The sequence below is a fragment of the Phyllobates terribilis genome, unplaced genomic scaffold, assembly GCF_046119375.1.
Source record: "Phyllobates terribilis strain yellow unplaced genomic scaffold, ASM4611937v1 Scaffold_2__4_contigs__length_985480577, whole genome shotgun sequence".
Taxonomy (NCBI): Eukaryota; Metazoa; Chordata; class Amphibia; order Anura; family Dendrobatidae; genus Phyllobates; species Phyllobates terribilis.
Window position 1 is genome coordinate 157659027 of NW_027362762.1, and position 12898 is coordinate 157671924.

General features: G+C 38.0%; 1 protein-coding gene across 1 annotated transcript in view; it reads left to right on the forward strand.

Moving 5' to 3' along the window:
* Positions 1-3631, forward strand: part of ENDOU (endonuclease, poly(U) specific) — a 69627-nt gene extending 65996 nt beyond the window's left edge. Inside the window, exon 11 of the mRNA XM_073663172.1 lies at positions 1108-3631. Coding sequence (XP_073519273.1) covers positions 1108-1219 — 112 coding nt within the window. The 3' untranslated portion in view covers positions 1220-3631. The remainder of the gene's footprint in view (positions 1-1107) is intronic.
* The last annotated feature ends 9267 nt before the right edge of the window (positions 3632-12898 follow it).

Below are 12898 nucleotides of genomic sequence, written 5' to 3' on the forward strand. Positions count from 1 at the left end.
GTGCCACACAGCCATAAGTGTGTAGCTTTTGTGATATTAGTGTTCACTGTAAACTTTAAATTGTTAAAGTCTCCCAAATTTTAACCATTACGCTTTATAGCCTTATTCCTGCTGCTATATCTTCATATTGGTGCCGTAATAACTAATATATTGTTGATCGTCATATGCAAATTAATTAGGACTGGTCCAGGTGATCGTTCCTTCATTCAGACTAGCATCAGGTGCAGAAATCACTGCCGCTGAGCATGATTGCCACCCTTTCCACTTGTTACGTCATGTCTAGAATGGAGCCACCATGCCTTCCTGAGCATGCACAGTGAAATTGGGACTACTCTCCCTCGCTTCATCAGTGCACTGAGCAAGTTATAGATGGGACGTCATTTTAGAAATTACTTAGACAGTGGTGAAGACATCAATTACAGCATCACATGTCTCAATCACAATAGTCTCAATGTACTGAATCCCACCCAGGCTAGTTATAGCTAATTAGCATATTATGATCCACACTGTATTAGTTATTTTGGCATTGATATGAAGATTGGTCAAGGCTATCTGAAAGCGAGAATACGGCTCTACAACTTAATGGTGGCAGTTTGAAAGATTTGGGGCACCGGACTGGTTCCCTTTAATAGAGAGGCTGCTGTGGCCACTGTATTAAGAGGGGGTGATAATGGAAATGGGTTTAACTGGACCAACATTCCAATACCCAATTCATGGTCTAATTCTAGAATTCAGCGGCTAATAATTACCACCAGCTTTAGTAAGGAAAACAAAAGCAATATAAGTAGATGTTACATTCAGGTATACATTATTTCCATGTAAGTATTTTTAGGATTTTTTTAATTCTAAATACCACTGGAAAGGGTATATGTCAGATAAAATACTGCTCAGTATGAAATCAGAGACACATAGAGGTACAGTAGGGCCTAAAATAAGTCTGTGGATACCATATTACAGCTCTACAAGTTGAAGGTTGTATAGAACAATTGTACCCCTCTGGTAGGGGGTCTTATAATGACATAATATCCTAGTAATTAAATTCATACAATATCACACACTATAAAATGGCCTAAAAAATTAACTAACTTCTCTTCCTCTCATCTGCAGATGTACTATCAGCATGGGAGGACATGAAATAGACATACAAACGTACGAATGGACCAAGACCTCCTATAACAATGGCAGGAAGTACATCGCTACAGCCTATCCTACATTTTAGAATGGTCTTACAAACCCTTTTACATTTTACAAATAGTATTCTTATAATTAAAAATTCTCTATTAAGAAAACAAAACAAAAAAACATCTACTAATACCTAAAAATAACTCTCCTAGGAAAACTGGTGTAATCATTTATGTCTAGGGGAAGATTTGATGGGCTGATGTATGAGATCCTATAAACAGGTATAGCACCGACCCTACAAGGTTTCAACTTCCTCACAACCTTCCCCCCTATTGCCTCTGTCACACTCGCCTTCATATCACTCCTCACTTACAGACATACTCCTCCTCCTTTCCTATTTGCCCTGTCTTTCTGGAAGAACCTACAACCAGGAACATTTACAGCTCAATCATGTGAAGTTTCCAACCATATTTCGGAATAAAAACTACATCAATATTCTCCTCCAGTACCAAGGCTTCAGGCTCTCCCAATTTGCTTGCTAGACTGTTGAAACAGAAATAGTGAGGTCACTTACTGTTTCCACACAGTTTAATACCCCCAAATAATGCCACCACCCAATTGATGCCCCCATGGTGTCTCCTCCCTCCATTTACACGAGATGATCTCAGACTGTTAAACAGGTGCTGATCTAATACAACCCCTGGCAAAAATTATGGAATCACCGGGCTCAGATTTTAGACACAGCTGACTGTGAACAACCAACATCTTTTGCAACATTGCTGATGTTTTACCTTCTTTTAAGAGTTTGATAATCCTCTCCTTTGTTTCAATTGACATCTCTCGTGTTGGAGCCATGATTCATGTCAGTCCACTTGATGCAACAGCTCTCCAAGGTGTGATCACTCCTTTTTAGATGCAGACTAATGAGCAGATCTAATTTGTTGCAAAATTTACAGTGTGATTCCATATTTTTTTCCTCAGAATTGGGTGATTCCATAATTTTTTCCCTCTGCTTGGTCTGAAAAAAATGACCCTTACTAAGTACCACATTTTTTATCTTGATTTCTTTTAGTGTTTCTTAAAGCCTTTAAGTTGCCATTTGAAATGACTTTAGTTTTGTGCCATGTCTGTGATCTGCTTTTTTCAACAACATTGAACAACTGAATGAACATCCTCTGAGCCCGGTGATTCCATAATTTTTGCTAGGGGTTGTATATTCAAGTCATTTGGTGCTTAGTACTGGCCTTTTTAAGCTGATGAATAATGATACTGAAGACAATCACTAATGTATTATTTTATCCCCACACATATCATGTTATCGGCAGCACATCTCCTGTTTACACCAGCAATGTGTTGCCAGTACTGATGATATTTGTTCCTACATAAAAGATCCAATCACCCGACCAGTGAGCATTTTGATCATTCGCTGAGTGATTGCTGATGAGTTTACAAACTCTCATCTGAGCTGCTATTTAATAATTTGTTTGTTACGCATACACTCCATGCTATACACACACTCTATGCTATATACACATTCTATGCTGTACACACACATCCTATAGGTTACATATACACACACTCCATGCTATACAAGTACTCTATGCTACACGCACACACAAACATACTGTAGATTAAATATACACACACTTCATGCTACACACACTCTGTGCCATACACACACTTAAGGATACATACAGTATACACACACTCCATGCTATGCAAACACTCCATGCTACACACACTGCATGTTACACACACACGCACATACACTTCATATTACAAAAATATTCTCCAAGTTCACACAGAGTAGAAGACATAGCATGTTCTCTTCTCTTCAGCTCCACCACACTCCTGCAGGTCGAAGGACCTTTGGTTACATGACCATGATGTTACCAAAAGTCCTTCTACACTTCTAACCTCTGAAACCGTATTGATAATGGATGTGGCATTGTCAGTACAATTTCTGACTTGCAAACTCTGGGTGCCTTTTTGCCCAATTTGTCCCCTCACCAACCCATAGTGTTGGCCCTGAATGGTAAAGTTAGAACTAAAGCTCCTCATTTTACCCTTATATTTAACACTATTTGCATCCTAACAATGCAGATACAAATAAAAGTGGGACATAACTTCGACTATCCTGGAAATCAGGACCTTTCCACAAACCCGGGACTGTCCCACTGGAACCATGAAAGTTGGGGGGCAAGGATTACAACTGATGCATCCTGAGATTTCAGACATTTTTATTGCGGTAAACTCTATCAAATGCCATATTGATGAATTGCTGATTATATGGGAGAAGGTGTCTATATTATGGTGTTGTACGGAGCAACATTGCAGCATGTAGGATGCAGTACCTCTTCTGTGTGTTTAGAGTACTCACGTAGGACAATCGTTAACTCAATTCTGGACATTATTGATCTACTAAGTTTTGTTCTAGTAATAGACTAGATAAGAACATGGAGATGTACAGTATTTGCTAAGATAAGTGACATTAAACAGTTCCCTTCTATATTTGGCTCAGTATGATTCTCTGTGAGTGAGTTATTCTTCAAAGGGATGTGAAGTTTAGGAAATCAGCTTTTTTATTGTAATTTGTGTTCAGATTGAAAATAAACTTAGGATAAAATCCAAAAAAAGACATTTTGAGCTAAATAAACAATAATATTTCCTCTGCCAGAGGAGAGAGCAAGGAGACTCTCTCTTTCTGGTGTAGATGACATATGACTGGTGGCTGCACCACTGATTGACTGAAGTGGTCATCTCACGATCCTTGCCAGAAGAGGAAGTGAAAAGATTGATGGGGGACACGGGTAGCACTACCGAGGAACAGCGGGGATCCAGTAGGTGAGTACATATTTTTTTATTTTTATTTTCAGACTACACTAGACCCATTTTTAAAGTAAAAAAAAGGGTAGACAACAACCACCTGTTCAACATAAGTTCAGGCTAAATGGCAAACCTCCAAACCATGCACAGAAAATAGATTAAAAAAAAAATCTATAATCAGAAAAAAAACTCATTCTCACAGATCACATACAAACTATCAAACTATGAAAAAGAATTTGTGTCACTCTCTGATTTTAATAAAAAAAATATATATATTTTGAAAGATAGAAGTAATTTATGTAAGATACAAAAATAAAATCACAAAATCGCTAAGTGAAGAACTGCTACATGGTTTACATTCCTTAAACTATTGTACATTGAAGTTTTCATTCTCGAAGAACATTGCAACTGAAAAACATCCCATCGGTCTACAGCTGGCTATACTCATAACATGTGCCGGAGGAATGTTCCTCTTTTTTAGGTGTTACATATGAAAATATATCTCAGTATACAATTATTTATATACTGTATTATGAAACATCATTACTGTCTAATGTCCCTATTCCTTTTTCTCCAGAGGTCTTGATCTAAACTCACGATTAATTAAAAATTGTGACGCAGGATGGATCAGTTAAATGACCAGTCCTGCATTCAGAATTAATAGTCTCTGCTTAATAATCTATGACTATCATTAATAAATTGAAAAAAAATCTGTGTTTGGAAGCCCAAACGTAATAGACTTTTTACATGCAACATTTATTCAAACCAATTGCAAAAAAAAAATTTGTTAGAAAAATCTGGATTATACTGAATAAATATTTTGCTCTCTGAAAATAAATGTTGCCTAATAATAACTTGATTGTTTTTTCTACTCCAGATTGAAAAAAAAATTGTTAAGCAAATTTGCACTATTGACTGACTGCTGACATTCGCACCATTCTGGTTTTCATCTTTTCAATTAGTATGTCTAGAAAAATCTCACGGAAAATGATAGATAGATAAATAGATAGATTAGATTAGATTATTGTTGTACTCTATTATTACCACTAGAGGTCAGGCTCACCACATGCACAAACGATCAATTGGAGCGCTAGAATCACAAAACAGCTAAGTCCTCAAGTAGTACAGTAGCGAATCTTAATTTTAAGACTGATGTTAGGTAAATGATTGCCAATGTTCAAACAGACTTTTCTACTGTCATAGTGAAATGGTTTCTGATCTTCTTCATCCCTAAGCATACAGGCAGTCTGTGGCCTTATGCTGTGGCAACTAATCGCCCCACAATTTAGCCAGAAATTGAGATTTCATTATACAGGAAAACAACAATGTTTCCAACTGAGAATGGAATAAAAAATGTTTTGGAGCATCTGGACTTATTGGGACTATTTGGGCTCTTTTTAGAACTGAGAAGTTTGCAAAAATAAGAATCCGATTTCTCAAGGTTTCATCTAAGAATAAAATAACCAAAACAAACATTAAGGAACTGAAGACCTCAGTGTTGTAAGATGGGTCAACATTTATGAATCCCCTATCAAAGGGAGAATGTGTAAAAACAGTATACTCTACATGGACAGCTGCCAAGCAAAAATAAAGATTTCACTCATATTTTGCAAAACAAGAAAACCTCGGTGATTTAAAATCCTTTTTTGATTTCATCCTCTAGGTGCATGGATCCTGTTATAAATCATGCACAGCTAAATTCGCATCTCAAAATATGAACTTAAATGGCCAACGTTGTTTTTCATACCTTCATATTTGTATTGAAAAGCAAAGTGAGCAATCTTGCAATTTTCACATTGGCCACTGGGGCTATTTTAGACTCTTACTTCTTGTCCTTTCAGAAAGAGTTTTCAGCAGGCTCCTTATCGCCAGAGCCATTATTACAATGACAGGTAACACCTCCATATATAGTTGATAACACAGGATCCACCAATCCTAATAGGCAATGTCACATCTGACCCTGCCTCCTCCTTTCTCAGTGACCTTTGCAAAGGCCAGTTAGATGCTTTCATACAAAAGATAGGGTCAGAGTTTGTTCATTTTGGTTTATTTACATTTTTTTCTTTCATTTTGCTCACTTATATAGCGCCATCATATTGCACAGACATCATCATCACTGTCCCCATTGGGGCTCACAATCTAAATTCACTATCAATTTGTCTTTGGAGTTGTGTTGCTTAGAGTCTAAAAAGCCCCTGTGGTCAGTGTGAAAACAGCAACATTTTTTTTTTTCCCTTGAAAATTTTTTTTTACAACATTTTCAAAATAGTACATTAAGACCATAATAGGGAGAGACTTTCATGTGTACATAATGATGTAGGATAAGTTTTAGACAAGGCTTGTATAACTACTGAAAAATCTCTTCAAATGAATTGTATAATAATGCATCATAGAAGGGACATCTTAAAGAGATCTCAAGTATTGCCTAATCATGGAAGAAAAGGCAGATATTGTAACAAAGAACAAGCATCAATACCAGAACAATGTAAGATACAAAATAAAATAAAAACTCCAGCATACATTGGAAGTTGTTAATTCTATGCAGGATCTCAACGCACCTGTACCAATGAGTAAAGATCTTAAAGTTATTTTCTTCAGCAAAACATTCAATCAACATTGTATGGGTTAAAGTAATGATTTTAAGGAAGCCCACCTCTGATAGAGTGATCTGTGATTCATGTTGCCATGCAGCAAGGTACTCAGACACATTTTCAGACAAGAATCTTTAAAATTGAAAGATAGGGAGAGAAGGTGCAAAAGTCTGCAATAGGAGGGACTCTAAGGTAGAAAGGGCAGGGGAAGGTAGTGCCTGGGGGAATATTGATCGAAGTAAGGAATGTAGCTGCATATATTCAAGGTCACCCCCAGAAGAAGCTGATGCGAAACACGTGATGGGGTCTGTACTTCATCCGCCAGGTTAATCCTGAACGTCATTGATATATATTTATTCTATCACTATTCTGATTCTGAGGTGCCTTTGGTATTTACATCTGCATTTACTATTTGGCTGCCGCCAACTTTTTTGGGACATCATTTCCATGTTTTTATCCTGCTGCTGTTTATTATAGGATGAATCCTTAACATTAATGTCATGTTTTAGCATAGCTATGCTCAGTTGGAGAAAGATACAGTATGTGCAGTTGAATCCAGAAGTTTACATACACTATATAAAAAGACACATATGCATGTGTTTCTCAGTATCTGACATGAAATCAGAATAAACCTTTCCCGTTTTAGGTCAATTAGGATTACCATAATGTTTAATATTTGCCAAATGCCAGAATAATGAGAGAGAGAGAATGTTTTAAGGCCTTTTTATTACTTACTGCAAAGTCAAAAGACTGCCCATATGATGATGTCAGGTGTTTGGAAGCTTCTGATAGTTTTTTTGGCAACATCTGAGTTAATTAGAGTCACACCTGTGGATGTATTTTAATGCACACCTGAAACACACTGCCTCTTTGTGTAGCATCATGGGAAAGTCTAAAGAAATCAGCCAATATATCAGGAAGAGAATTGTGGACTTGTAAAAGTCTGGCTCATCCTTGGGTACAATTTCAACAATCATAGAATCATAGAATGGTAGAGTTGGAGGGGACCTCCTGGGTCATCTGGTCCAACCCTCTGCTCAAAGCAGGATTCACTAAATCATCTCAGACAGATATCTGTCCAGCCTCTGTTTGAAGACGTCCATTGAAGGGGAACTCACCACCTCTCGTGGCAACCTGTTCCACTCATTGATCACCCTAACTGTCAAAAAGTTTTTTCTATTATCTAATCTGTGTTTCCTCCCATTCAGTTTCATCCCATTGCTTCTAGTCTTTCCTTGTGCAAATGAGAATAAAGATGATCCTTCTACAATGTGACAGCCCTTGAGATATTTGTAGACCGCTATTGTCTCCTCTCAGTCTTCTTTTTTGAAAGCTAAACATTTCCAAATCCTGTAACCGTTCCTCATAGGACATGGTTTGCAGACCGGTCACCATTCTGGTCGCTCTTCTCTGAACTTGCTCCAGTTTGTCAATGTCTTTTTTAAAATGTGGTGCCCAAAACTGGACACAGTATTCCAGATGAGGTCTGACCAAAGAGGAGTAAAGTTTGATAATGACTTCACGTGATCTAGACTGTATGCTTCTGTTAATACATCCCAGAATTGTATTTGCCTTTTTTGCTGCTGCATCACACTGTTGACTCATGTTCAGTCTATGATCTATTAGTATACCTAAGTCTTTTTCACATGTACTGTTGCTTAGCTCTATTCCTCCCATTTTGTATATGCTTTTTACATTTTTATTGCCCAGATGTAGTACTTTGCATTTTTCCCTGTTAAAAACCATTCTGTTAGTTACTGCCCACTGCTCCAGTTTATTTAGGTCTTTTTGAATCCTCTCTCTCTCTTCTCTAGTATTAGCTATCCCTCCTAGCTTTGTGTCATCAGCAAATTTAATCAGTTTACCCTCAATTCCTTCATCTAAATCATTGATAAAGATGTTGAACAATACAGGTCCCAGGACAGAGCCCTGTGGTACCCCACTTGAGACATTCATCCAACTGGATGTGAAGCCATTTACGACCACTCTTTGAGTCCGATCACTAAGCCAGTTATGAATCCACCTAACAGTTGCCTTGTCCATTCCATACTTGGTCATTTTTTCAATAAGGATGGTGTGAGATACTTTGTCAAATGCTTTACCGAAGTCAAGATATACTATATCTACAGCATTTCCCTGATCCACCCAGTCAGTGATTCTGTCATAGAAGGAAATTAAGTTAGTCTGACATGACTTGTTAGTTACAAACCCATGCTGATTCTGGTTAATCACTTCATTCTTATCCAGGTACTTACATACATGTTGTTTAATAATTTGTTCAAAGACCTTTCCTGGTATAGAAGTCAGACTCACCGGCCTATAGTTCCCTGGGTCCACCTTCTTCCCCTTTTTGAAGATAAGAACAACATTTGCTCTTCTCTAGTCTTCTGGGACTTCTCCTGTTCTCCAAGAATTTTCAAAGATTATGGAGAGTAGTTCTAAAATTCATCTAGACCTGGAGACTTGAACTCATTTATATTAGCTAAATATTCCCTCACAATCTCTCTGTTTACAGTTAACTTGGATTCTTCTATTCCTTTAATAGGACAGTGAAGATCAGTTGATGTTACATTTTCTTTCTAAGAGAAAACAGATGCAAAATAGGAATTAAAAAGCTTGGCCTTCTCAACATCCTTTCTTACCATTTCACCATTTTCATCCTGTAAAATTCCTATAGCATCTTTGACTTTTCTTTTACTTTTGACATACCCCCAAAATCCTTTTTTATTGCTTTTGACATCTCTTGCAAGCCTTAATTCATTGTCAGCTTTAGCTAACCTGATACGTGCCCTGCAGGATCTGCAGACTGCATTATAATCTTCTTTAGATATGCCTCCCTCTTTCCAATTGATGAACATTTCTATCTTTCTTTTTAGCATGTGTTTAAGTTCTGTGTTCATACTTTGCTAATGATTGTGCTTTGAGAATCTCATTTTTAAAAATTTCCCATCCTTCCTGGACATTTTTGTCCTTAAGGACATCCAGCCATTGGATCCCTCCTATTCTCTTTCTGAGTCGCTTTAAAATCCGCCTTTCTGAAATCTAACCTTGAAGTTTGAGTCTTCACATGTCTTCTTCCTCTAGTTATCCAAAATTCTATAATAGCATGATCGCTGCCTCCTAGGGTTCCAGCCACTTTTACCTCCTTAACCATTTCCTCCCTGTTTATAAGGATTAGATCCAAAGTAGCAGATCCCCTTGTTTTCTCCCCTACCTTTTGGAAGATAAAGTTGTCAGCAAGAGAGGATAAGAATTAGCTTGACCTGTTAGCTTTACTTGAGAGAGATTCTCAACAAATTTCTGGATAGTTGAAATCTCCCATGACCACTACGTCATATTTTTTGGAGAACTTGGTCATTTGATACATAAAGAGTTCATCTGTGCCTTGTTCATCTGTGCAAAAAAATTATACGCAAGTACAAACAAGATGGGAATGTCCAGCCATCATACCGCTCAGGAAGGAGACTGGTTCTGTGTGCGAGAGATGACAACGACAAAAGCAAAAGACCTTGTGAAGATGATGGCGGAAGCTGGTAAGATTGTGTCAATATCCACAGTGAAACGAGCACTGTATGAACATGGGCTGAAAGGCCATTCTGCCAGGAAAAAGCCATTACTCCAAAAGAAACATAAAAAGCCAGATTAATGTTTTCAAATGCACACAGGAATAAAGAACTTAATTTTTGGAGATATGTCCTGTGGTCTGATCGAACTAAAATGTGTATAGTCACACACCACACGATTATACGGCATTCAGGCTTGACCGGTCACGTGGGTCTTTCACTCTCTGGGCTCCGGCACTGTAAGCTGCAGCTCCTACCGCTCCCAGAAGGATAAGATTGATGAACGTGGTAAATTTGCGTTTTTTTGGTGTAGCGCATGAATCCAGCATTCAGGCACAAATTATCCTTTTGGTAATGCTTCTTTATTTGACAAATGTTGCATTCACGACATGTTTCGGCCGATCCCCGCCTTCATCAGGTGATAGCCTATGTAAACTTCTGGTTTCAACTGTACATATGTATATATACACATTCATTTTTGTAATTATACTTGTTTGCCTTTTTTCCTCAGATTTTTGGGATTTTCATAATCTGTATCATTTATTGTGTAGATTTGATTGCATTAATAAAGATTATTATAGTGGTATGGGTGTTCTGCTTCCATTGTTCATTGGATCCTATATATTCAAGGTCTCCTGTACAGCAACAAAAGAAAGAAACCTAGAAGAATCAGCCATCACCTGCCCTAGCCTGACCTGGTCTGATGAGTACCATGCCAGAATGGAATTCCTCCCAATGATTGGAAGAAAGGCCGAATTATTAAAAAGGGGTCCAGGTCTGTAAGAGAGATTCCACTTCAAGTGAGACCTATCCCACAGTGTTAATAAAGATTGGGCTGGAGGTAAAAATTCAGAAGTTACTGGTGTAAAATTGGTAGGGACCCAGGGTAATGAGCTCAGGGATATGGGGGGATGAAAGCCTCTCAACCTCAACCTGTTGTTTGTTAGATTCATTGTACAGTCATATGAAAAAGTTTGGGCACCCCTATTAATCTTAAGCTTAATGTTTTATAAAAATTGGTGTTTTTGCAACAGCTATTTCAGTTTGATATATGTAATAACTGTTGGATACAGTAATGTTTCTGCCTTGAAATGAGGTTTATTGTACTAACAGAAAATGTGCAATCTGCATTCAAACAAAATTTGACAGGTGCATAAGTATGGGCACCTCACCAGAAAAGTGACATTAATATTTAGTAGATCCTCCTTTTGCAAAAATAACAGCCTCTAGTCGCTTCCTGTAGCTTTTAATGAGTTCCTGGATCCTGGATGAAGGTATTTTTGACCATTCCTCTTTACAAAACAATTCCAGTTCAGTTAAGTTTGATGGTCGCCGAGCATGGACAGCCTCTTCAAATGATCCCACAGATGTTCAATGATATTCAGGTCTGGGGACTGGGATGGCCATTCCAGAACATTGTAATTGTTCCTCTGCATGAATGCCTGAGTAGATTTGGAGCGGTGTTTTGGATCATTGTCTTGCTGAAAGATCCATCCACTGCGTAACTTCAACTTTATCACTGATTCTTGAACACTATTGCCAAGAATCTGCTGATACTGAGTGGAATCCATGCGTCCCTCAACTTTAACAAGATTCCCAGTGCCGGCATTGACCACACAGCCCCAAAGCATGATGGGACCTCCACCAAATTTTACTGTGGGTAGCAAGTGTTTTTCTTGGAATGCTGTGTTTTTTTGCCACCATGCATAACGCCTTTTTATATGACCAAACAACTCAATCTTGGTTTCATCAGTCCACAGGACCTTCTTCCAAAAAGAAATAGGCTTCTTCAAATGTGCTTTTGCATACCTCAGCCGACTCTGTTTGTGCGTACTTGCAGAAACGGCTTCTTTCGCATCACTCTCCCATACAGCTTCTCCTTGTGCAAAGTGCGTTGTATAGTTGACCGATGCACAGTGACACCATCTGCAGCAAGTTGATGCTGCAGCTCTCTGGAGGTGGTCTGAGGATTGTCCTTGACTGATCTCACCATTCTTCTTCTCTGCCTTTCTGATGTTTTTCTTGTCCTGACACTTCTGGCCTTAACAAGAACTGTCCCTATGTTCTTCCATTTCCTTACTATGTTCCTCACAGTGGAAACTGACAGGTTAAATCTCTGAGACAGCTTTTTGTATCCTTCCCCTGAACAACTATGTTGAATAATCTTTGTTTTCAGATCATTTGACAGTTGTTTTGAGGAGCCCATGATGCCACTCTTCAGAGGAGATTCAAACAGGAGAACAACTTGCAAGTGGCCACTTTAAGTAGCTTTTCTCATGATTGCATACACCTGGCTATAAAGTTCAAAGCTCAATGAGGTTACAAAACCAAAAAAAGTGCTTTAGTAAGTCAGAAAAAAGTAGGCAGGAGTATTTAAAACAAGAAAATGATAAGGGTGCCCATACTTATGCACCGGTCAAATTTTGTTTGAATGCAGATTGCACATTTTCTGTTAGCACAATAAACCTCATTTCAAGGCAGAAACATTACTGTGTCCAACAGTTATTACATATATCAAACTGAAATAGCTGTTGCAAAAACACCAATTTTTATAAAACATTAAGCTTAAGATTAATAGGGGTGCCCAAACTTTTTCATATGACTGTATTTTCAGTCTGTAATCCTTGAAAGAAGAATCTACTGATAATAGCTTTCATAATCAGACTGTCCTGAACTAGTTAGGATACTATAGCGGAGCCGTGGACTGAGAGTTCCCACACAAATTTGGCCATTGACTTTTGAAGGCTCTTGAAATAAGATTTAGAGTTATAGATTGATGCAGTTTGGAAAAGATAA